General features: G+C 46.8%; 2 protein-coding genes across 2 annotated transcripts in view; one reads left to right on the top strand and one right to left on the bottom strand.

The window, feature by feature from the left end:
• Positions 1-16,046, bottom strand: part of LOC119164730 (PC-esterase domain-containing protein 1A) — a 32,083-nt gene extending 16,037 nt beyond the window's left edge. Inside the window, exons 1-4 of the mRNA XM_075873923.1 lie at positions 15,903-16,046; positions 15,744-15,823; positions 6,896-7,119; positions 216-429 (exon numbers count right to left, since the gene is read on the bottom strand). Coding sequence (XP_075730038.1) covers positions 216-429; positions 6,896-7,119; positions 15,744-15,823; positions 15,903-15,978 — 594 coding nt within the window. The 5' untranslated portion in view covers positions 15,979-16,046. The remainder of the gene's footprint in view (positions 1-215; positions 430-6,895; positions 7,120-15,743; positions 15,824-15,902) is intronic.
• On the top strand, positions 1,277-4,500 carry LOC142771927 (uncharacterized). Its single transcript, XM_075873922.1, has 5 exons — positions 1,277-1,634; positions 1,763-2,009; positions 3,786-3,959; positions 4,015-4,107; positions 4,179-4,500. Exons 1-5 carry the CDS (start codon positions 1,496-1,498, stop codon positions 4,471-4,473), a joined length of 948 nt encoding a protein of 315 aa, XP_075730037.1. The 5' UTR covers positions 1,277-1,495; the 3' UTR covers positions 4,474-4,500.
• Positions 16,047-21,939: the final 5,893 nt, after the last annotated feature.

The following is a 21,939-nucleotide window of genomic DNA, read 5'->3' as shown; positions in this document are numbered from 1 at the left end:
CAGATTAGCTCGCGCCAGTCTTACATGCTTTGTCTTCTTCAACTCCATGCACTGGCACGTAGCAATATCATAGTTTCGGGACGTAAAATCCAAGATATTGTTATTACTGATCGTTGTGAATACAATCCACATAGATCACAGAGCTTACATTCCATGTGTTTTTGCTGCAACATACAAGAGTATTAGACTGTCGAGATGCAGCGTAATCTAAGTACCTTCCTGCAGAAGGCGTTGGCCTCGAGAACGTGGAATCGGAGGGAGTACTTGAGGAAGTCTAGCTGCGGGATGAGGAATCCACCGCGGACATCCTGAGCCAAGGGGGCTGCTGTTAGCCAGATGACCAGCGATGTAGAGGGCAGTATTCTGTTCAGGTGGCCGAAGAACAGGTTGAGGTTGGCCTTGTACTCCTCAACGCCGTTTGGACCCCAACTGCAGACATTTTGTGAGAAGATATTCAGAATGAAAAGAAATCTGGCAAGTCTGGGAGCGCAGCGAGCACAAAGAGAATGCAAAAGTTTTTTTTAAAATTGATATGATGAAATACGAGAATTCATTAAAACAAAGCATTTTGAAGTTACCTCGTTAACCAGCCTGTGAGAAATGCATATCTCGAGTGAATCCCTAACATGGAGGTATTTTCAGTTTGACGTGCCCGGTACACGCTTGCGTTGTAGATTGCCAGAAACAACATTTTTTCTTCCTTAGCCAGTGGCGTAGCCAAGGGTTGATACATCGATTTCTAGTCTATTTTTTTACGTCTAGGGGTACAGAGCACAAAATAGTATTCGACCACACTTACCAGTCCGGATACCATATATGTCAGATAAAAAAAGACACATCGTATCAAAACAAAATGATGTAAAATATTTTGCATAAAATAGAATTTATTTATATTTTTAATCTTTTATTTCGCGCAAAAGCGGTTACGGACACCGGTGGTGGCGGTGGCGGATAACTACAGCACAAAAAAAGAGGGTTTTTCTCATCTCAACAACTTCCACTGCAAAACAAAAAAGCAATATTCCGAGTGCGCTGTGAGCAACCAGAAACTTTTCGGGGAGATAGAAAAGTGAAATAGATCATTTAGGTTGTCGTGCACTCAACTGTTCAAATTTGAAACTAATAAGCGCAATATTTACGCGCCGATTATTGTAATCTTTTTTTTTTAGTACAATTCAGCACTCGACGCGACACATACTCCAGAAAGCCAAGGCCCACTACGTCACAGCCGAGTATTCTCACTCACAGCCACGCCGGTGCATAAAACTCGCCAAAAAACCCTATATGCATACACTAATGGTCTCTTCGTTTTGGCTGCACCGGCTGAACCAGTTCAAAGGGTGCAGCACCTTCGTCCTCGTTTTGCCGGAGCAGCGCGCGCCCTCTGTCGCACCCTCTGCACTGGCTCCCTCGTTTTGTCTAGGTGTAAGCCTAGTTCCTGACGAGTTCTGTACCGGCGTGCACGCACTCCAAAGCAGGTGCAGAGTAGTGCAGCATGGCGGGCGTCCCCCCAAGGCCAGAGCAGACGACGTTGCAAATAGTTGTTCAGGGCGTTCAAAAGGAAGTTAAGGCACTTCACAATCCCGACGGGTCATTTATGACGGACGCCAACGGTTACGTCTATGAGGCATCAGGTAAGTCAGGCTGCATGCATTGCCAAAAAACGTGGTTAGCGGCCAGGAGTCGTAGTCGGTCAGCAAACAGCCTCGTAGCATTGCTTATGCTATGTCGGTATTTTTAATCTTGGTTTTCGCCCTTGCAGACGGCAAGCGCGTTACGTTGCGGTTCATGGCAGGGAATCGTGAAAATGACCCCCCTCCGGCACAACCGCCGACGCCTTCTCCTGCCTGCGACGGCGACGTTGACAGCGATGGGGCTTTAGCCGCATTTCCAGCAGCAGCCGCGTCGGCTGAAGATGTGGAAGAGCTTTGGAGCGCCCGAAAAACAAGGTTCTTCATCGCCAAATACTCGGAAATGAAGGACTTGGTGGGAAAAACCAGGGCACTTCGGTATGTCATCCTATGTCCAAAATTATTTGCAGCTTTTTATTATTCCGTTTCACTCTAGGCAAGCACCAACAAGATAAGGGCGCATGAAGTTCACAATGGCGATGGTTATTGTTGCCTACATTTTACTGCCAGCAATTTACATTTTACTGCCCCCCCCCACTGAAAAAAAATTTTGGCTATGCGCCTGACTGTGACATATACGTTTACATATACACACAAACAGTATGTATAGTCACGCACATATATACACAACGAAGGCATTCGTAATGTTTCATTAAGTCAAGTGATCTTCAAAAACAGCGACGGTGCTTTTGTGTTGGGCATTGCACAACCGCTGTCTTGCCGAAAAGGTGCAGCACCTCCAAGCTCAAGCCATGTTGCAAGTGTAGTGCTGCCTTGAGAATTTGCACTAGAGGGAATTGCATGTTGTTATTCTGAGGCACATCTCTAGCAAGTCTCGCCCTGCAGTCCTTGTGTCTTCACTGTCTGTCCGCATTTCTCTCGCACTGCCACTTTTCAAGATGGTGCAGCTCATTGTTAAAAGAGATATGCTTCTTGACACGTGCTACCCTATCTTTGAACCTAGACTGCGCCGTCGTGTCAGCAAACAAGGTTGCGCAGCTGCATGTTTTACAATGCAAAGACAGGTTAGAATATGGCTGTCTCCTTAGTGAAGCTTTATGATCCAAAAGAGTGATTTACACAATGTTCAACTTCTCCAACATAATGCTTCCCGCACAAAAAGAACGTTCGCAGTTATCAGAAGTGTGTGAATAGTGAATTTCGGAACCTAATCAAGTAAGAGTCAAATAGTAATGGCACCAAATAGAATACAAATAGTAATTGAATACTGTTTGAATAGTAAGTAGACCATTTTCAAAACAGCCTTAGAACAGAACATTTTATTTGAAACAAATAGTCACAAACTTTCGACAAAGGCCATTACAGTCAGTTTGAATCTACTCAAAATACCACAATTACGAAAACTAAGGTAATCTCGTATGCAGCAGGAACTAGAATATTCGTAACATTTTGTAATTGTAGGTTCAACTACGGCATTGACTAGCGTTATCAACGTGAGACTTTGTCACCTCACTTTAAATAAAATTGGGACACAAAAACAAAACAATTTACAACCAAACATTGCAGATACAACTAAATATGTAACGGAGCAGATCAACCCGTCATCACAACATGGCCTGCGCACTAAAAGCGGATAACAATGGGCGTTGAAATTTACATCTGCAAGAACAATTTACGCAAACGCAAAACTTGTATCTGTTGCTAGTCGTGAAGCTGCAAGCACTCGTAGTTCCCACCTTTGGTTATTACAAGACGAAGACAGGAGCTGATAAATGCGATACAGCTAAAGTGCAGTAAAAATTGAGCAAGAATGGAGCTTTCAGAAGCGCATTCATTCGACAATCAATATAGTGTAGGTAGTCTTGCAAAAGCTTGGGCTGCGTACAGGTCACATTAGGGATTGAAAGAATGACTTGTAGCTGTTTCGTTGTTTTGGGGTTCTCCCGCCAGTGCCGATTATTAAAAGAATATTTGTTACTTAGAATATGTGCAATTCGATTCGACTTAGGAACCGAATACAGTGCTGTTTGATTCATTATCCAAAATTTTCGAATAATCGAACATCCCTAGCAATTATCCCTGAAAGCTACACATATGAAGTACTAAGGAAAGGTTCATGTGCTACTGCAAGACTTGGGTCACGTTACGTCGCTTCCTTCTTTCCTACTAACTGTGCTTTGCTTTTTTGTTTAGCACAAGAAGGCTTCTGTGGAAGAAGTTGGCTGAGGCCATCAATACGGAGTTCTTGTGCAACGTGACTGCCACACAAGTGGAAAACAAATGGAAGTCGCTGGACAGAGCATATAAAAAGTCAAAAAAAGACAACAATTCTTCAGGTCACCACCGTGTGAACTGTGAATATGAAGAGTAAGTTACGATTGTGTCTTCATATCTTCAGTGATTCTCATAGTGTCTATTACAGAGAGCTGGCAGAAGTCTTGGAAAAAGAACATAGTGTAAATCCAAGGCTGCTCTTGGAGCCTGGAAAAACAATCCTGCCTAGTGCAAGTCCAGAGTAAGTAAAAATTACTTAATTTGTGCTGTAGCCTGGAAATGACATGGCACCTGTACAATTACTTTCAACAGCACCAGCATCACTGAAGCACCTCAAGACGCAGCAGTCCCAGTCGAGTGCAACACAGCATCCAAAGTTCGGAGCAGCACAACGCCAAAAAGGAAGCGCCAGAGTAGGTCCCAAGTCACGCCGCTCTTGGAGGCATTAGAAAAAATGCAAGCTTCGAGAGCTAAGCAAGAGGAGGCAGCAGTGAAACAACTGGAGGAAAGAAAAAAATGGGAAGAGGCAAAGGCAAAGCGGCATGATGAGCGCATGCAGCGATTCGATCGGTTGATCGACGTACTCTCAAATAAGGACGGGTTATAATATGGGCAATAAACTTTTATAACACTAGCAGTGTCTACTCCATCTAATTTGTTAAAAAAAAACATTGCTTCTAGACGCGGCACCCCACTTCGCAAAACATTTGCACACTGAATAAATCGCGAAGCAAAGATGAACTTCTAGCACTGTTCCTTTGCAATGAACTCTCGCAGAGACTGACTGTAGCCTGGCAGACTGCAATCAAAATCTCCTTCACTTTCATCATTGCCCACATCTTCTTCTTGGGGAAGCGTTGCAAGTTCCTCAAGGAAGTCCCTTTCATCGTTGCACATGTTGTGTAGCACACACGCAGCCATAACTATATAGCAGCACTGTTGCACACTTTTTGCATCAACAAGGTAGAGCCTCCTAAAACGCTGTTTAAGCAGGCCGAAGGTGTTCTCAATAAGCACTCGTTGTTGACTGTGTCGTTTATTGAAGCTCTTTTTCCACGTAGGAAAAGAACTTCCATTGTCCTTGAATGGGGTCATGAGCCATGGCATCAGTGGATATGCACTGTCACCCAGTATATAATTGTCTTCACATTCCTGAATTGCGCGTGCAAAGAAGGGGCTCTCCCTCAGGACACGGGCGTCGTGAACCGAACCTGGAAACCCAATAAACACGTTCAGCAACTTGTTCCTGTCGTCGCAGATTCCTTGCAGGATTATCGAAGGCCACTTTTTCCGGTTGAAGTAAGACTGCGTAGATTCGCTTGGAGTGAGTATCCCGATGTGTGATCCATCGATACAGCCGATGGTGTTTCTTGGGCCCTTGCCTTTACTTTTGGCGAGGAAGCCGTTCTTTATGCGGGTCACTTCCGCGCTACTAGGCCAGCAAATTATCTCATCGCTAATAGCGTGTAAGAAGTGAACGACCCGTGTCACACAAACATGAACAGACGACTCGGTAACATCGAATTTGTCGCCTATGGCGTACATAGATATTTGTGAGCCTAGGTACACAAGCGCTATGAGGCATGTTTTTTCGGCACTGATTTGTTGGCGGCCTTGCACTGCCCTTGGGTAGAAGGCTGAAGTCTTGAACTTGGCCCTGAAACTATCAAAAGTCTCCCTGGACAGCCTGAAGAGGCGCTTGAATTCATACTCATGGTACCTGCCGATAATGCTTTCGTACCCGGGTACACGGTTGGCATCGTCGCGCACCAACGCGCACGCGACCAAGATGCACGCATCGTCGTACTCATCGTCGCAGTCACTGCAAACGGCACCGCTGACGGAATCGTCGTCGCTGCTCGAGTCCAGCAATTCCATCGCAGTCACAAGAAGTGCCATCACGGCCGTGTATTGATCGGACAAGGCGGCGGAGGCGGCTATTTTAGGCTTACACTACAAGGTGTTCTCCGGCCTGCACTCACGTCAACTCACGCCTTCGTTTTGGCTGTAGCCGTCGCGCGCTAGTGTCGGCTAGTGCCGAGGCGTGGTTGAGGCTGCACCTGCACTTGCTCGACCGGCGCTGCACGCTCACTGCACCGCTTGGCACCGCTTTTTCTGCACCTGCACTTTTCTGAACTAGTGCAAGCCAAATCGAAGATTCCTTAAGTTGGAGAGTGAATCACGTGCACATATTGTAGTACAGCGTAGTAGAATAGCAAAGTAACGACTAGGCGCCATACAATGTCGCATACAATGGTTTCGGAAGGGTACCTCGCTTCTCCGCAGAAGGACGAACCATATATATACGGTGGATGCTTCCTTACTTAACCTTAATTATGACGATAAGAGGCATAGCGGGTGCCATGTAAGCGTACTTGCAATAGTTGCCCCAAGAGCGTGGAGGCTATAGGCTGCTCTTCCGGGTGAGACTTTGCAGCGTGTGTTGCCGAGGGCTTATATTTTGTTAGCAAACCATAGATGGCGTAAGAGCACAGAAATTCCATGTGCAACCTTCCATACCGAGGCAACTGAATTGCTCGGCCTCTGGCTTTTGCTGTGGCATGACTCAACGTCTCTTCTCATGACGCAGAATAACATTGTTAAAGGAAGGTGAAAACACACAACGACCCGTTTGTTGCACGATGCCACAAAAAAATCCCTACGGATTTCTCAAACGTTCCTGGTAGGCTTGCGGATTTTCAGGTTGCCCTTCGGATCCGTACGGATTACTTCGTGGCTTCGTGCTACAAACAGGTGGTCGTCTGTCTTTCCATTCTCCATCCTTCCGTCACTTTTGGGTTCCCCACAGAACTCATTTGTATTGAAGAATAACATTGTGTGTGCTGTAGCTGCAAGTTGTTTTTCAGTGGCGCCATGAAGCGTTCCCTTTCTATATATTGTTTGAAATTTAGCCGGTGGACTAACAGATGTCCCGATGAAGTAGTTCGCATGCACTTACATTGCCACCGTGTTCAAACGAGCTGCGAATTTACCGTTTTTGCCGTTGGAATGCACGCAGCACCACTGACCGTGTGATGTCCCAAAGGCAGGATGAAGCGATGATGACGTCAGGAGCGCTGTCAATGGTCATATCCGCCAAGATACGTTCAACGTAACCACTGTAGATTTTCGTGAGGAAGTAGAAGGAAACGGACGTCCCGTCTTTCCTGTAAAGCCTTTCTTCTAGGTAGTCACGGCCGTTGTGTTTTATTCCGTGCTTTACAAGGTTGTCACCAAAGCAACTATTCTCCATCTGAAACATAGTTAATGAAGTTTACACCGAAGAGATATGCTAACACAGAATGATCAATAGTTAAGTTGGCAAAACTGTCCCGCACTTAAAGAGACCAATGTCAAAATGGTCCTTAAAATTTAAGCAGTACCGTTTTTTTCAATGCTAACGTAGGCCAAAATGCTGAAACCTGCCCAAGAATGTGCACTAACCACTAGAAGAAGTACAGGCCGCGTAATTTGTGTGAGTGAAAAATAACAAAAACGCCGACCAAGGTGAAATACACAAAAGTTCGGCTCCCCACGCGGGAGCCTTGTCTTTCAGCCAAAACGTCTTTTTAACTTTTGTGTATTTCACCTTGGTAGGAGTTTTTGTTATTTTTCACTATGTTTGTACCCGACCAGACGGGATTCCGTTGGACTCTTGACTATAATTTGTGTAAGAAAAAAAAGGGCAGATCCCACGTACAGTGGGAATCGATGATATGCGAAGCACGAATGAGAGATATTGATATGTCACTTTAAAATCAGTGCAACGTCACGAGGGGGAGATAATTGATGCCCTACATGGTTATCATGTTTGGATGTGTCGTTTACTTTCGTCATTTATTCACGTCACGTGATACCAAATTTAGTATATATGGAGCTAGCAAAACGGCCGCGAGCACGCCATGAGCGTGGTACCTTGTCATGTTTTAACATGACACGCGTGTCAAGATTACCATGTTTGCATCAGTGATGTATTTCGTCATCCATTGACGTCGCGTAACATCAAATTTGGTATATGTGGAGCTAAAAAACTGGCCGCGAGCGCATCATGAAGGGCCCAATATACTCCAATGTAGCGGGGAGGCGGTTGGAAGCAACGCTGTGCGGACGTGTTTCGCATGAGCTCCGGCCCGGTGACCGACTATCGGCGGATGCGCTTTTTTCTGGACTTGCTGTCAGTGGGCTCGTCTGCAGGAGGTTGCCCTGTACCTACGGACACCACTCGTTTAGGCAAGTTTGTCCCCGTTTTTGGAGTTTCCGAGATTTTCCTATCAACCCCGCGGTGGCAAGGCTAGGCCTATCTCCTAGGCCAAGCCTGGCCTGGGCCGCGTCGCCCGGCGTCTGACTTGCGCCCGGTGACCGTGGGCCTTGTTGGGCTGAAGATGGAATACTACGTCGAAGGGGAGACTATAACACCCGAAGATTTTGAAGCGGGAGAGTGGGCTCCAGTGCTGAAGGCACAGGACCGATTTAAGAAGACTGAGCATGGCGACAACGCCAAGAGTAAGCCTTGCGAGACGCAGGCCGGCAGCGACGGGCGCAAGACGCACGGAGCGCAGCAAGTCAAGCGGGGGAAAGCGCCGGTATGGAAGAAACGCGGACCGTTTCTCAAGTTGCCAGCCACGGATTTCAAGATTGTGTACAGGCCCCAGAACTGGGACTTGAGTGTTGTGACAGCGAGAGAACTCGGATGTGCACTGAAAGCAGCAGCGCGTCTAACGAGTGCGATTGCCGCGGAAGAAGACATTGTGCGTATTAATGGCACAAACAACACGTTGACGGTGAGCACACCGTGCATAAATCGCAGTGGGGCATATGCGACTGTGAAGACGCTCAAGCTGGGTGATCGTGACCTGCCGATTTCGGCGTTCGTGGCGCCGTTGGAGAACTCCGTGCGGGGAGTGATTTACAATGCTTATGATGGATGCCCAGTGGAAGAAGTTCGGGCGGGATTCCTGAAGAAGAATGAAGGCATAGACATTCTGGACGCGAGACCTCTGGGAAAGTCAAAGGCGATTCAGATTACGTTCGGGGGAAAACGCATACCCTGGCAGATTACTTACTGGAACTGTCTGTACGCTGTGATCCCGTACAGAAATTTAGTCGAGACCTGCTACAACTGCAGACGAGTTGGACATCGAGCGGGCGTTTGCTATCGTCCGAAGAGCAACCTATGTCACCGTTGCGGGAAGGACCATCCTGCCCCGCCAGAAGGAGAGCCACCTACGTGCCCGCCGGACTGCATCGTGTGCCATGGTGCGCATCACACAGGGAGCCGGAACTGCAAGTTTCGCCTGGATCGCAAGCCACCGACAAGCCGGCAGCAGAGCATCGAAAGAGAGAGCGAAGCTGGCAACGATAAACGGTCCTCGAGGGCCACGGAGCGGTCACCGAGGGGTAAAGAAGGCAGAAGCAAAAGCAGGGACCGGTCGAGTTCCTTCCCGCCATTGCCAGGGCGCGGGGGCGGCCAAGATGGTGGACGAGCATCCAGTACCAACAGCTGCGCACGCGACACCAACAAAAAGGTGAGCTTGTCAAGCACGGCCTCCCAGAACGAAACCGCTCGAGAGAGGGAGTTAGCAGCGCTGGTTCAGCGACAGGGAGACTTGATTAAAAGAATGGAAAACAAAATTTCAGAGATGGAACGCGCACTTAGAAACGACCAACGGCAGGGGACACAGGCACCAGCAGTGCAAGGCCTACAGAAAGCGACGCAAGAGGCGTCTGCTCGCGTACAGGAGAGTGCAGCTATGGAAGTGGAGAATCGGGGGACAGTGAAGAGACCACTGCCGGGGGATGAGGTAGCTAACGCAAAACGATTAGCCGAAACGTCACCAGTAGACATGCCACAGCCTGTTTTCAAGTTCATTAGTCTTAAGTCGGATGTAACAACACTTGCGGATAAAGTAGGCAAACAAGAGAAAAGACAGGATAGGTTGGAGGCTCGAGTCGAAAAGATCGAAGCCAGATTAGACACAATAGAGGAGCGTCTCGGCATGCTCTTCACTGAATTTAGAGACTCCCAAACCCAGGTCATGGGCATGTTTCAGCAGCTTCATACTCTATTGGAGGCAAGACTGCCTCCCGTGGGTGGCTCATCATGGCGCCTCGCCAGCAAATTGAGGTTTGGCAGTGGAACTGCAGGGGCTTTCGTCAAAAGCGGGGTAACCTGCAGTTGCACGTACAAAATCTGGACAGTAAACCAGACATAATAGCCTTACAGGAGGCTAGTGGTTCCGTAAAATTACCTGGATTTAAGGCATTTACAGCGCCAGGAATTGATTCAAGGGGCGTATCACGCGTCTTCACAGCCGTGCTAGTCCATCGCAACATCACTGCCATTCAGCATTCCGTAGATAGCAGCAGGGAAGACTATGTCTTGCTTGAGATTTTGCCTAAACGGAAGTATGAAAAGAGTCTGTTTTTACTTAATGTGTATAGTTCTCAAAAAGATAAAGGATTGGGCTTGCCACAACTCCTGATTCAAACTCAACGGTTAGCAGCTCGCGCTCCGCTTATAGTGGTAGGAGATTTCAATGTGCCTTACCCGGAGTGGGGTTATATTCGAGCCAGCCCAAAGGGCAATCGGCTTAGGCAAGTTGCCCGGGATCTGCGATGGACGCTGTTAAACAATCCACAAGATCATACGAGGATAGGCAACAGCATAAGCATGGATACCTACCCAGACCTTACGTTTTTTAGAGGCATCAGTAATGCAAAGTGGATTAACACGGGACAAGCCCTAGGAAGTGATCACTATATCCTTTCCACGACGTTTAGCGCTGCGAAGCATAAAGACAAAGTGAAGGGGCAAAGAATTACAGATTGGGACAGATTTAGGAAAAACATAGCAGACACTGTAAACGGGAAAATTAATGACCTGGATGCATGGGTACAGGCGCTCATGGAGGATGTAAATAATACCACGGTAGAAGTGCCAGTCGAGCAGGAGGAGTTTACCGCTGACTCGAGACTATTACACATGTGGGAAGCGCACCCGAGTCTCCTGAGAAGGTGGAAGAAGCAAAAACATAACGGCGTCCTTCGCAGAAGGACTGCCAAGTTAGAACGTAAAATCGAAAATTATACAATTGAGTTGGAAGCCAAGCAGTGGGGCCAGATTTGTGATCGCATGAATGGACAGTTCGGATGCAAAAAGACATGGCAGCTGTTAAGGCATCTTTTGGATCCAGCAGCAACAAAATCGGCGCAACGGGGGCAAATGACTCGGTTAATGCATCAATATGAAGGCACAATTGGAGAGTTTATACAGGAACGCCGGAATCTGTACATAACTGATGGAGTAGACGGTTTCTTACCACACTACTCGGGGATGGAAAACTCAGACCTAGATGAAGAGTTCACAATTGCGGAGGTGGAGTTTGCCATGGGGCAGCTGCGTACTACGTCTGCCGCAGGTTCGGATGGAGTTACTAATAAAATGCTGAGAAACCTAGATTTCAAATCGGTCGGGGCGATCACTGACTTGATAAATGAGTATTGGGTGGCCGGGGAGATCCCAGCACAATGGAAGCATGCTAGGATTATATTTATTCCGAAGCCAGGCAAGAAACTCTGCTTGGAAAACCTGCGCCCCATATCGCTGACATCATGCGTGGGCAAATCGATGGAGCACGTGGTTCTCAACAGGCTTCAGAATTATGCAGAAGACAAGGCCATGTTTCCCCCAACTATGATAGGTTTCAGGACCAATTTGTCCACACAGGATGTCATGATACAGTTAAAACATGGTGTAGTCAATCCCGGGCATGGCACGGGCACCAAAGCTGTATTGGGACTTGACCTGAATAAAGCTTTCGACAATGTTTCGCATGAGGCAATATTGAATAACCTATCGAAAATTGAACCAGGGGTCAGGACATTTCGCTACATCAGATCATTCTTCGAGGGCCGAACCGCAGAAATTTCAATAGGAGATATCAAATCGGACTCATTCGCGTTGGGAGGCAAAGGGACGCCGCAGGGTTCAGTTTTGTCACCGTTCCTGTTTAACATCGCCTTAATTAAAATACCGCCGAGGCTGGAGGTGATACCGGGACTCAAACACACATTTTATGCAGATGATATTACTCTATGGGTAACCAGGGGTAGTGACGCGCATCTGGAAGAAACACTGCAACAGGCAGTTAATATTGTCGAAGAGTTGGCAGGGGAGGTGGGACTTTCATGCTCTCAGCCAAAGTCCGAGCTCTTTGTGGTTCGGGACAAACCCAGAGGGCTACATGCAAGACACTGTATTCCGCCACCGCCGTTAGAGGTAAAGGTAGGGGGTAGGCCGGTAGCTGAAGCTCAAACGATTAGAATTCTTGGCCTATATCTGCAAACTAACAGGAAGAATAGGGTGGCCCTTAAAAAACTTAAGACCACGGTCAATGCTACTGTCAGGCTAATCAGAAGAATCGCTAACCGTAAGAGCGGGGTTAAAGAAAAAGAACTCTGTAAGCTGGTACAGGCGTTTGTTCTCAGCAGGATTACTTACGCGACACCTTATATGAAGTTGGATGCCGCAGAAAAAGGTAAGATCGAGGTATGATCCAGCAAGATTACAAGGCAGCGCTTGGGTTGCCTAACAACGCGCCTACAGAAAGGCTGTTAAAACTAGGGGTACACAACACCCTGGATGAATTATGGGAGGCGCATCTGGTGATGCAGCACGCTAGGCTTTCGACAACCAAAGCGGGAAGGATTATATTGGAAAGGATTGGCATTGGAGCAGAGGCTCCCACTGGGGACATTAAAATTCAGGTGCGGCGAGAGTTACCTAAGGCCCTGTACATAAAACCTTTGCGCAAAAATATGCATCTGATTCACCATACGCAGCGCAGGCAGGCAAGAGCCAGAGCTTTACACGTTGAGTACGGTGAGTACAAACTGGCAGTCTATACAGATGTTGCGGAATATAAGGACAAAGACGCTTTTGTGATTGTGGTGGTGGACAGGCGGGGGCGCTTGGTCGCCTCTGGATTGGTCAAAACCCGCTCCTCGGAAACTGCAGAGGAAGCGGCAGTAGCGCTAGCTATAACTAACTCGCAGTCAGATTGGATTTTCAGTGATTCAAAGACAGCCATCCGAAATCTGGCGAGGGGCAGAATATCGGCGACCGCCGCACGATTTCTGCATGGGGCCACGGGACGAGAAATAAGAGAAATAGAAATTGTCTAGGTACCAGCACACTCTGGGAACCCTGGAAACGAGGCGGCTCACCTGAATGCTCGAGGTTTCGTCAGCCGGGTAGGTGAGCCGCCAGTTCCGGGGAGGTCCACGAGAAATGGGCTAGTGTCCTTTCATGACATAAAGAATCATTATAAACTAGAGCGGAGGTTTTATCCGCCCCCACACAAGCGGTTGACTAAGGCGCAGGAATGCGTCTGAAAAAAACTGCAGACGCGATCTTTTCCCAACCCTTACGTGTTGAACAAAATGTACCCGGAGGAGATTAAGCCGCAATGCAAATGGTGTCAGGCTGTGGCAACATGTGATCACATACTTTGGGAATGTAGCATAGTGCCGCCGCCGGTGGATATTACGCGTGATCCCTCTCTTGAGCACTGGGAGGCCGTGTTGACCAGCTCAGACCCAGTCGTCCAGTTAAGGGTCGTGGAGTGGGCCACACAGGTCGCCGCCAAACTTGGGTTGATGGCCATCTAACATGGAATCATCCTCAGTTGCTTTCTGATGAAATAAAGTTTTTCCATCCATCCATCCATCTCCAATGTAGCGTTGACGCGCGCGCACGCTGGGCACAGCGACGCTACGTTAGCAAAACGCGAGCACTTATAGCCTGACGCCAGGCGCGACCGGCGTCCGTCGGTGCGGCCCGATGGCAACCGGTGCGAACTGCGACATGCTACATTTCGCGCTGATGCGTTACCCGGACAACGCAGCGTCTCGCTTCTGTTGTGACGAAGAGACGCTGGACGCGCTGAAACGCGCATGTATCAAAGCAACGCAGCGACGCTTGCGCCTGCGGCAGGGCCGGCGCCTGGCGTGGCAACGCCGGCGTGACGCGACGAAATGAACGCCAGCGAGCACGCGCGCCGCGTCACGTCGAAATGAATTGGCGTCTTGACTGTGGCATGTAGTCATGTTCTCACATGACACGCATCTTATGATTATCATGTTTGCACCAGTCACATACCTTCGTCATCCATTGGTGGCGCGTAATACCGAGTGTGGTACATGTGAAGCTGGTGAAACGGCCGCATCATGAGTGTAGTATGTAGTCACGTTGTTACATGACATGCATCTCATGTTTATCATGTTTGCACTACTATAATATACCTCGTCATTCATTCACGTCCCGTGATACCAAATCTGGTATAAGTGAAGCTAGCGATACGGCCACCAGCACATCAAGAGCGTGGCATGTAGTCATGTTATTACATGACGCGCATCTCATGATTATCATGTTTGCACCAGTCACATACCTTTGTCATCGATTCACGTACCGTAATACAAAATTTGGTATATGTGCCGCTAGTAAAACGGCCGCGAGTGCATCATGAGCGTGGAACGTAGTCATGTTCTTACATGACAATCATGTCATGATTTTCATGTTAGGGTCTGTCGCTTTTGTTTGCTATGCAATGTTGTCATATAATACCAGTTTTGCAACATGCCATTTGAACGAAACCACCGCAAGAGCTGCTGAACCTTGAAATGTAAATAATGACATTCATCACATGTCATGATTTTCATGTTATATCTAGTCAAATATGTTCTTCATACTGTCATGTTATGCCATACCAAGTCTGATATTGATTCCATTATCGAAATGGCCAGGAGAGCTAAAACTCGTAGGCGGCTAGATAGATAGATAGATAGATAGATAGATAGATAGATAGATAGATAGATAGATAGATAGATACACTGAAAGTCGTCGAAGTTCGCTAAAAAATGCTTCGCATTTAAAATAAACTACACGCTTGAGCAATGACAGCAGTGGTTCCGATGAACATCCCGGAAAAAACAAGTGCACCAATACAAGGAAGTGCTGTAAGCTGCTAATACAACTCTGGTCTCTTTGAAACGCGCTGCGCTGTGGTGGTCAGTTAAGCATGATATCGATGATGAATGAGTTCTCTTTACTATTATTTAAATCATTTTTCATTCTGTTATCGAGAATCACAAACTTGATTTTCCACCGACTGATTACGAATTCCTTCTAGGATCGTCCTGTACAATCCAGTTTTTTTTTGTCCTTTGTCTCTGGGACAGATACATTTGAAGAACTAATTTCTTGCACGACATTTTTACGAAAAACTTGTGTGTTATTGAAGAAAATGGTTAACTATAACTAATTCTTCCCAGTCTTGCGTGCCTACATGCATTTGCTCGATGGCTCAATGAAGCAATAAAAACTGAGATAAAATTATTTGACCGTTGCGAAAATTGAATTGAAGCCACATACTCCAATAGAATCTGTAAAGCACGAGTGATCCGACATAGCTCGCCTCATTCAAAACGCAGCCATCGCCATCGAACCAGCCACATCGACCTTACCGGAAGACCTATACACAACAGAACTGCTCAGCTAGCTGCACAAACAACAGAGGACTTGAACGTAGAGATCACTCCTTGCGTTAGCCGGGATTGTCTGTCCCATCTTTCTCCGTCTTTGACTTCCACACATCTACCGCCACAAACGAAAACTCGCGGAACACACGAAGGCTGTTCTTCCACAATACCTGAATCTTGATAAACGCACTCGCGAAATACATTAACGTCCGCGATTCGGACAGCGGCACCAGTCGTGTAATTTTGGGGAACTAAGTGATAGTCCTAGAACATTGCCACGATATCTTGAAGTACCGAATGCGAGCGCCAAGGTCCGCGCGAGAACAGCTGAGAGCTCACCTTCTGCCTTAAAATTTCGTTCGATATGAACTCGTTGTACTGGTGTAAACAAATCAGGTCCTTGTAGATGGCCCTCACATCTAAGAGAGAAGGAGGAAAAACAACTCTTAGCTTCCAGTGTTCAATGAAGGCTGGAATACTTCGCGATTGTGCACTTACTTGAACATCCCATTAGCACAAGTCGCTTGTTATCGAGCAGGTTGTGCACGTCGTTGCTCTCAAATAAGAAAGGCATCTTGGAATATACGGCCTGAGGAGGCCTGACGAACTAGTATTGGTAACGAAACCGCCAGCGAAGAACGCAGCTTTGTCTTTGGAAAGCACGCGCCCAGCGCGCACGACTCTTGGCCGATCCCCCCTGAGTGAGAAGGTGTCATTCATCCAATGAGAATCATCATCATCATCATCATCATTGTCGAACGTGCAGATGCGTGCGCACTCGCTCTGCTAGGTGATTGATGATGATGATGATGATAGATGTCACGTTAATCAAAACTTCATGGCGTTTTAGCGAAGCGTACCCAAACCATGTAAAGCCAGGTAACAGATTTGTTCGGGTTGAAATCAGGCACTAAACAAGACTTATGTGATGCATTACATATATTAAGCCTAACTTGTCAATAATTTTCGGAATTCGAATTTCACTAGATTCGGTACCCATTTTGCGTATATATATATATATATATATATATATATATATATATATATATATATATATATATATATATATATATATATATATATATATATATATATATATATATATATATATATATAGGCCACATTGAACGCTTTCTGCCTTACCAAGAACAATAAATGTATTCCAGAATATTGCGATGTTCAGTTTTATTGTATGTTGCAACCGTCCCCAGAGCGCTGTTTTTCGTGTAGCATCAACGAGAAGTATTTCATCCTCTTCCCTGCTCTTGGTGAAGTCTGTAAGAGCTCCCCAAAAGAGCACCCCGACACTATCGAAAGGAGATCTAATGTTCCAAAATTTTAGTGTTGGTCATGGTCAAAAACCTTCATGTCGGCGCTGAAAGCGGTCCTGCAAGGTGCGTTTATAAGAAATCTATATTCACATAGCGAATATAGATTTTTTGTATAAACGCAGAAGTCAATTTCTTCCTTGAACATTTCATTCAAACCAAATAAATTAATGTGCTGTTGTGAGATCAAAATGGTCGTACTGTAAATATTTTTCGAACAATATTCTCATTTAAAATGGCATAACACTTATGTCATAAAATATTTTTTTTCTGTATTGCCTATCAATCGGAAGTACTGAACGACTGCGTCTTCCGTAGGAGAAAGAAGGACTCTTTTGACGGCCAGGATCATATTGCAATCCACAAGGACTGTTGCTGATGAAGCTGAGAACAAATAATACTAGAAACAAGTGTCATTCGTTCCAGATTTTATAAACCGAGTACGTGTCGCAAGTTCATCAAGAAACTACGTGGGCATTTAGGTTTGACTACCAAACGCAATGGGCTCCTGATTTTATATTGTGCCCCCTGAAAACAGAAATATGTTTCGCATGCTTAAAGTGTAACTGATGTACAAGGAAAATTCTGTGCATGCTAACACTCCGCTATTCTCACAGAAATAAAAATACATATATCGATTTTCACGCGCAATGTCACTTTTCACGCGAAAAGTCACGCGAAAAGTCAGGGGCATTAAATGGGCACTGACAAAATTAAAGATTTGGTCCAGCGCTTTTTTTGCTGAATTATGCTGCTGGGGGCGTGTGAGACAGGCAGTAGACTGCATGCCGCTGCATGCCGCGCATAATTAAATTAGGTACAGTCTGCTTATTACCAACGAACCTCCGTCTCGGTTTGGTAAACTTACAAGAGGAAGGATCCGTCCAATGCAGCTCTGCACCATTTACTGAGCCAGTTAAATGTGGTAAAGAATCGACCGCGTGAGCACACACAACTGAAACGCACCTTGCCTGTATCGTATGCTCGCGTTCTCTTGCCTGCCGCACGTGCTGCCCCAAGATGATGCCCTCATTATCACCATCATTACGAGCTTCTTGTGGCTTCCACTTTTCCCAAGTATTTGTTAGCCACTGAATCGCAGTGTGCTGTCGCGAGCGTGACAAGAGCGAAATGAAGACCATGCAGTCATCATCGATACCTGCGCCACGTTGGAGCTCAGCTGCAGTGGTGACGTCGCAAAAGTGGGAGGTCATCTTCGGGTCACATTAGAAGACGTGACTGTCCTAATGCGAAGAGTATAGTGCTTGCATAGGGTTTCGAACAATAATACCTAAAAAGGAATCTCTCACTGGGATTGTTGTACCTTCATGATAATTAAGGGAAGCACAATTGCTATGCAAGTAATGCATACCGTTCGGAATGAATATCGTTAGCTAGTGAACTGTCTATGGAATGTGTTTCTATTCTTTCATTTCCGTTCTTCGCGCAGCGTGGGCAATGGGGTACGGTTGGTTAAAGAGACTGAAGACCATAGGTCTGAGACTTGCTGCCACGTTGGAGATTTTTAAGCAAAGCGCCGTCCACTCACCGCTGCGCATAGAAGTAGCGTTCCATGCCAGTGCATGATACTGAATTGAGTTCACATTTTTTAATATTCGCTTCTCGTAAAAGCTCGTTTAAATAGACTAAATAACGACGGTGAAGCAAAGTGAACTCGCAGTCGCGCTCCTCTGACTCGAATTCACATCAAAACGAGAGGTGAGTTAGAGGCGGACCACTTGGACAGAGCACTTGGCATCGCTGCAGACAATACACTCACTAAATACTGTACTCTTATTTCCATAAATAGATAATGCGTATATTTCAGGGAAAAACAAGAATGCTTGTTTTCAAATGTCGTAGAATTAATAGTCACATCTAGGTGCCAAATTCAGAAGGAAATGACTGAGCAATGCATACCTTGCGGGTTAAATTTGTCCAGGTTTCGCTTCTTCCTCAGAGCCACGGAAACATTGTGCAGCACAACGTACGTAGAAAAGAATGAAGCAACTTTAAATTGGGTAAAAGCTTATACCACTTTTGTTTTACACTAGGCAAACAAGCGTCGTGAATCTAAAACAAAAAGGCAGATCTCACGTACAGTGGGAATCGATGATTTGCGAAGCACGAATGAGAAACGTTAATATGTCACTTTAAAATCCGCACAACATTACGAAGTGGAGGTAAAAGATGCCGTACATGACTTCCGTGTCATGACTATCATGTTTCGATGTGTTGTTTACATTCGTCATCTATTCACGTCACGTGGTACTAAAATTAGTATATGCGCAGCTAGCGGAACTGCCGCGAGCACGCTATGAGCGTGGTATGTTATCATGTTCTTACATGACACGCGTGTCCAGGGTTATCATGTTTACGCTAGTCATATATTTTGTCACCATTGACGTCACGTAACACGAAATTCGGTATATATGGAGCTAGCAAAACGGCTGTGAGTGCATCATGAATTACCCAATGTCACTCCAATGTAGCGTTGACGCGTGCACACGCTGGGCACAGCGACGCTACGTTTGCAAAACGCGATCACTCTTTAGTGTGACGCCAGGTGCGACCAGCGTCCGGCGGGAACTGAGGCGAAATGCGACATGCTGCATTTCGCGCCGATGCGCTCCCTCTTTTCGTGATGGAGGGACGCCGGACGGGCTGAAACGCGCATGCGTCAAAGCAACGCAGTGCGGCGCGCGCCTGGGAGTATATGCCAGGACCGGCGCCTAACGTGGCAACGCCAGCGTGACGCGACGAAATGAACGCCAGCGAGCACATGCACCGCGTCACGTCGAAATGTACTGGTGCCTTGATTGTGGCATGTAGTCATGTTCTCACATCACACGCATCTCATGATTATCATGTTTGCACCAGTCACACACCTTCGTCATCCAGTGACCTCACGTAATACCAACTTTGGCATATGGGAAGCTAGCGAAACGGCCGCGAGCTCATTATCAGTGTGGCATGTAGTCATGTTGTTACATGACACGCATGTCGTGATTATCTTGTTTGGATGTGTCATTTACCTATGTCGTTCGTTCGCGTCCCGAAATACCGAGTTTGGTACATGTGGAGCTAGCCAAACGACTGCATAATGAGCGTAGCATGTAGTCATGTTGTTACATCACATGCATATCATGTTTATCATGTTCGCGCCGGTATCATACCTTGGTCATTCATTCACGTCCCGTAGTACAAAATTTGGTATAAGTGAAGCTAGCAAAACGACCACCAGCGCATAACGGGCGTGGCATGTAGTGACGTTGTAACATGACACGCATCTCATGATTATCATGTTTGCACCAGTCACATACCTTGGTCATCTATTTACATACTGTTATACCGAATTTGGTATATGTGACACTATCAAAACAGCTGCGAGCACATTATTAGCATGGCATGTAGTCATGCTGTTACATGACACGCATGTCATGACTTTCACGTTAGGGTCTATCGCTTGTGTTTGCCATGCGATCGTGCCATACCATACCAGTTTTGCAACATGTCATGTGAACTTACCCACCGCAAGAGCTGCAGGACTATGAATTGTGAACTATTACATTCATGACATAAATGTCATGATTTTCATGTTATGACTAGTCAAATATGTTCTCCATACAGTCATTGTTATGCCATACCAAGTGTGGTATCGATATCATTATCGAAACGGCCACGAGAGCTAAAGGTCCTACGCGGCTAGATAGATAAATAGATAGATAGATAGATAGATAGATAGATAGATAGATAGATAGATAGATAGATAGATATGCTCACAGTCGCTGAAGTTCACGAACAAATGCTTCGCATTTAAAGCGTAATCCATCCGGAGCAGATCCGAAGCCTGTACTTTCCATATTTCCCATGGGGAATAATGGGACTACAACCACCGCTGAAGGAGCCCGCGTAGACACTGTAGCACCAGATCTCCCTCGTGGTAATATTGAATGGAACTTTACGAGTGCTTGATACTGAGGCCTCTAAATCCATATTTTATGCGATACTGGCTGTTGAGATGTGGTAGATGACATACGCGTTCACGAAAATTGGTTCCACTGGCTATCAAAGCCGAGAAAGTGTGTGTAAAGTACCATGTCCAGGTAAGAAGTTTGCAGTCAACAAATATTGAATGATACTTTACTCAACTATTTGCTCACGATTCCCTACGTTATAATACTGGTGATTACCCTGTTTAAGCATCTCTTTAGAAAACTTGGATTACTAGTTTGAAGATTACCTTTAAGTCTCTGGTATTCTTGTTTTAGGGGCTAAGCTCCTTAGGGCGTGGGTCTGTCGCTCCTTCGTATGTAAGGAGTGGTACGTAGCCACCAGTGGCACATACCTGCTCTAGAGCGGGTATGTGCCATAGGGGATGCGAGATGAGAGATGGCGGAACTTGAAGTGTTCATTATATCAATGCACGGACGGACGCATGAACGGACGCGCGGACGTACTGACGGATGGATGCACGAATGGACGGACTCACGGACGGACGTATGGACAGATAGATGGACGCATAGATGGACGCACGGATGGTCGTGCGGACGGACGGAAGCGAGAACGAATGGATGGATGGAAGCACGGACGCGCTCACGGACGCTTCGCCCCACTCATCATCCTTCACTCCGAGGATATGCTGTGATTTTTTAGATGCGGAGCATCTAATACTCGAGGCCTGTAGTGCGGCGCCGTCCGCAAGCTTCCTCCTCCTTCTTCCACCATCTGTGCATCCCTTCCTCCTCTACACACCGCGCGCGCTTCACTCCTCCACCATCTGTGCACCCTTCCTCCTCTACACGCCGCGTGCGCTTCTCCTCTTCACGAACATTCGCTAGCTGTATAATGTAGCGCGCATGCGCCGTCACGCTTCGAGAACATCGGCAGCTGACGCGCGCGCATGCGCCGTCGCGCTTCGAGAACATCGGCAGCTGACGCGCGTGCATGCGCCGTTGCGCTTCTCCGCCTTCTCGAACATTCGACAGCTGACAGTGCATGCGCCGTCGCGCTGTATATATACTCAAGGTCGGTGCTCGCTCGCTCAGTTGCCGCTCGTCGGTTGGTTTGTACAGTGCGTCGACGTCCGAGGTCGCAATGATCGACGTCCCTTCGACCAGCGCCGGCCAAAGTGTTGGCGGAACCGCAACCAAGTCGTCGTCCGAAGACAAGGCAGCGCGGAAAAGAGCTCGCGACGCCGAACGTAA

Source organism: Rhipicephalus microplus, chromosome 9, assembly GCF_043290135.1.
Source record: "Rhipicephalus microplus isolate Deutch F79 chromosome 9, USDA_Rmic, whole genome shotgun sequence".
Taxonomy (NCBI): Eukaryota; Metazoa; Arthropoda; class Arachnida; order Ixodida; family Ixodidae; genus Rhipicephalus; species Rhipicephalus microplus.
The sequence above is the reverse complement of the archived record's forward strand: the minus strand, read 5'-3'. Positions and strand labels throughout refer to the sequence as shown.

Excerpts from the sequence above, each read along its gene's own strand:
- LOC142771927 (XM_075873922.1), top strand. The coding sequence starts at position 1,496 with ATGGCGGGCGTCCCCCCAAGGCCAGAGCAGACGACGTTGCAAATAGTT. Across the intron at positions 1,635-1,762 it reads TTACGTCTATGAGGCATCAG|ACGGCAAGCGCGTTACGTTG; the intron begins GTAAGTCAGGCT and ends TCGCCCTTGCAG. Across the intron at positions 2,010-3,785 it reads GGAAAAACCAGGGCACTTCG|CACAAGAAGGCTTCTGTGGA; the intron begins GTATGTCATCCT and ends TTTTTTGTTTAG.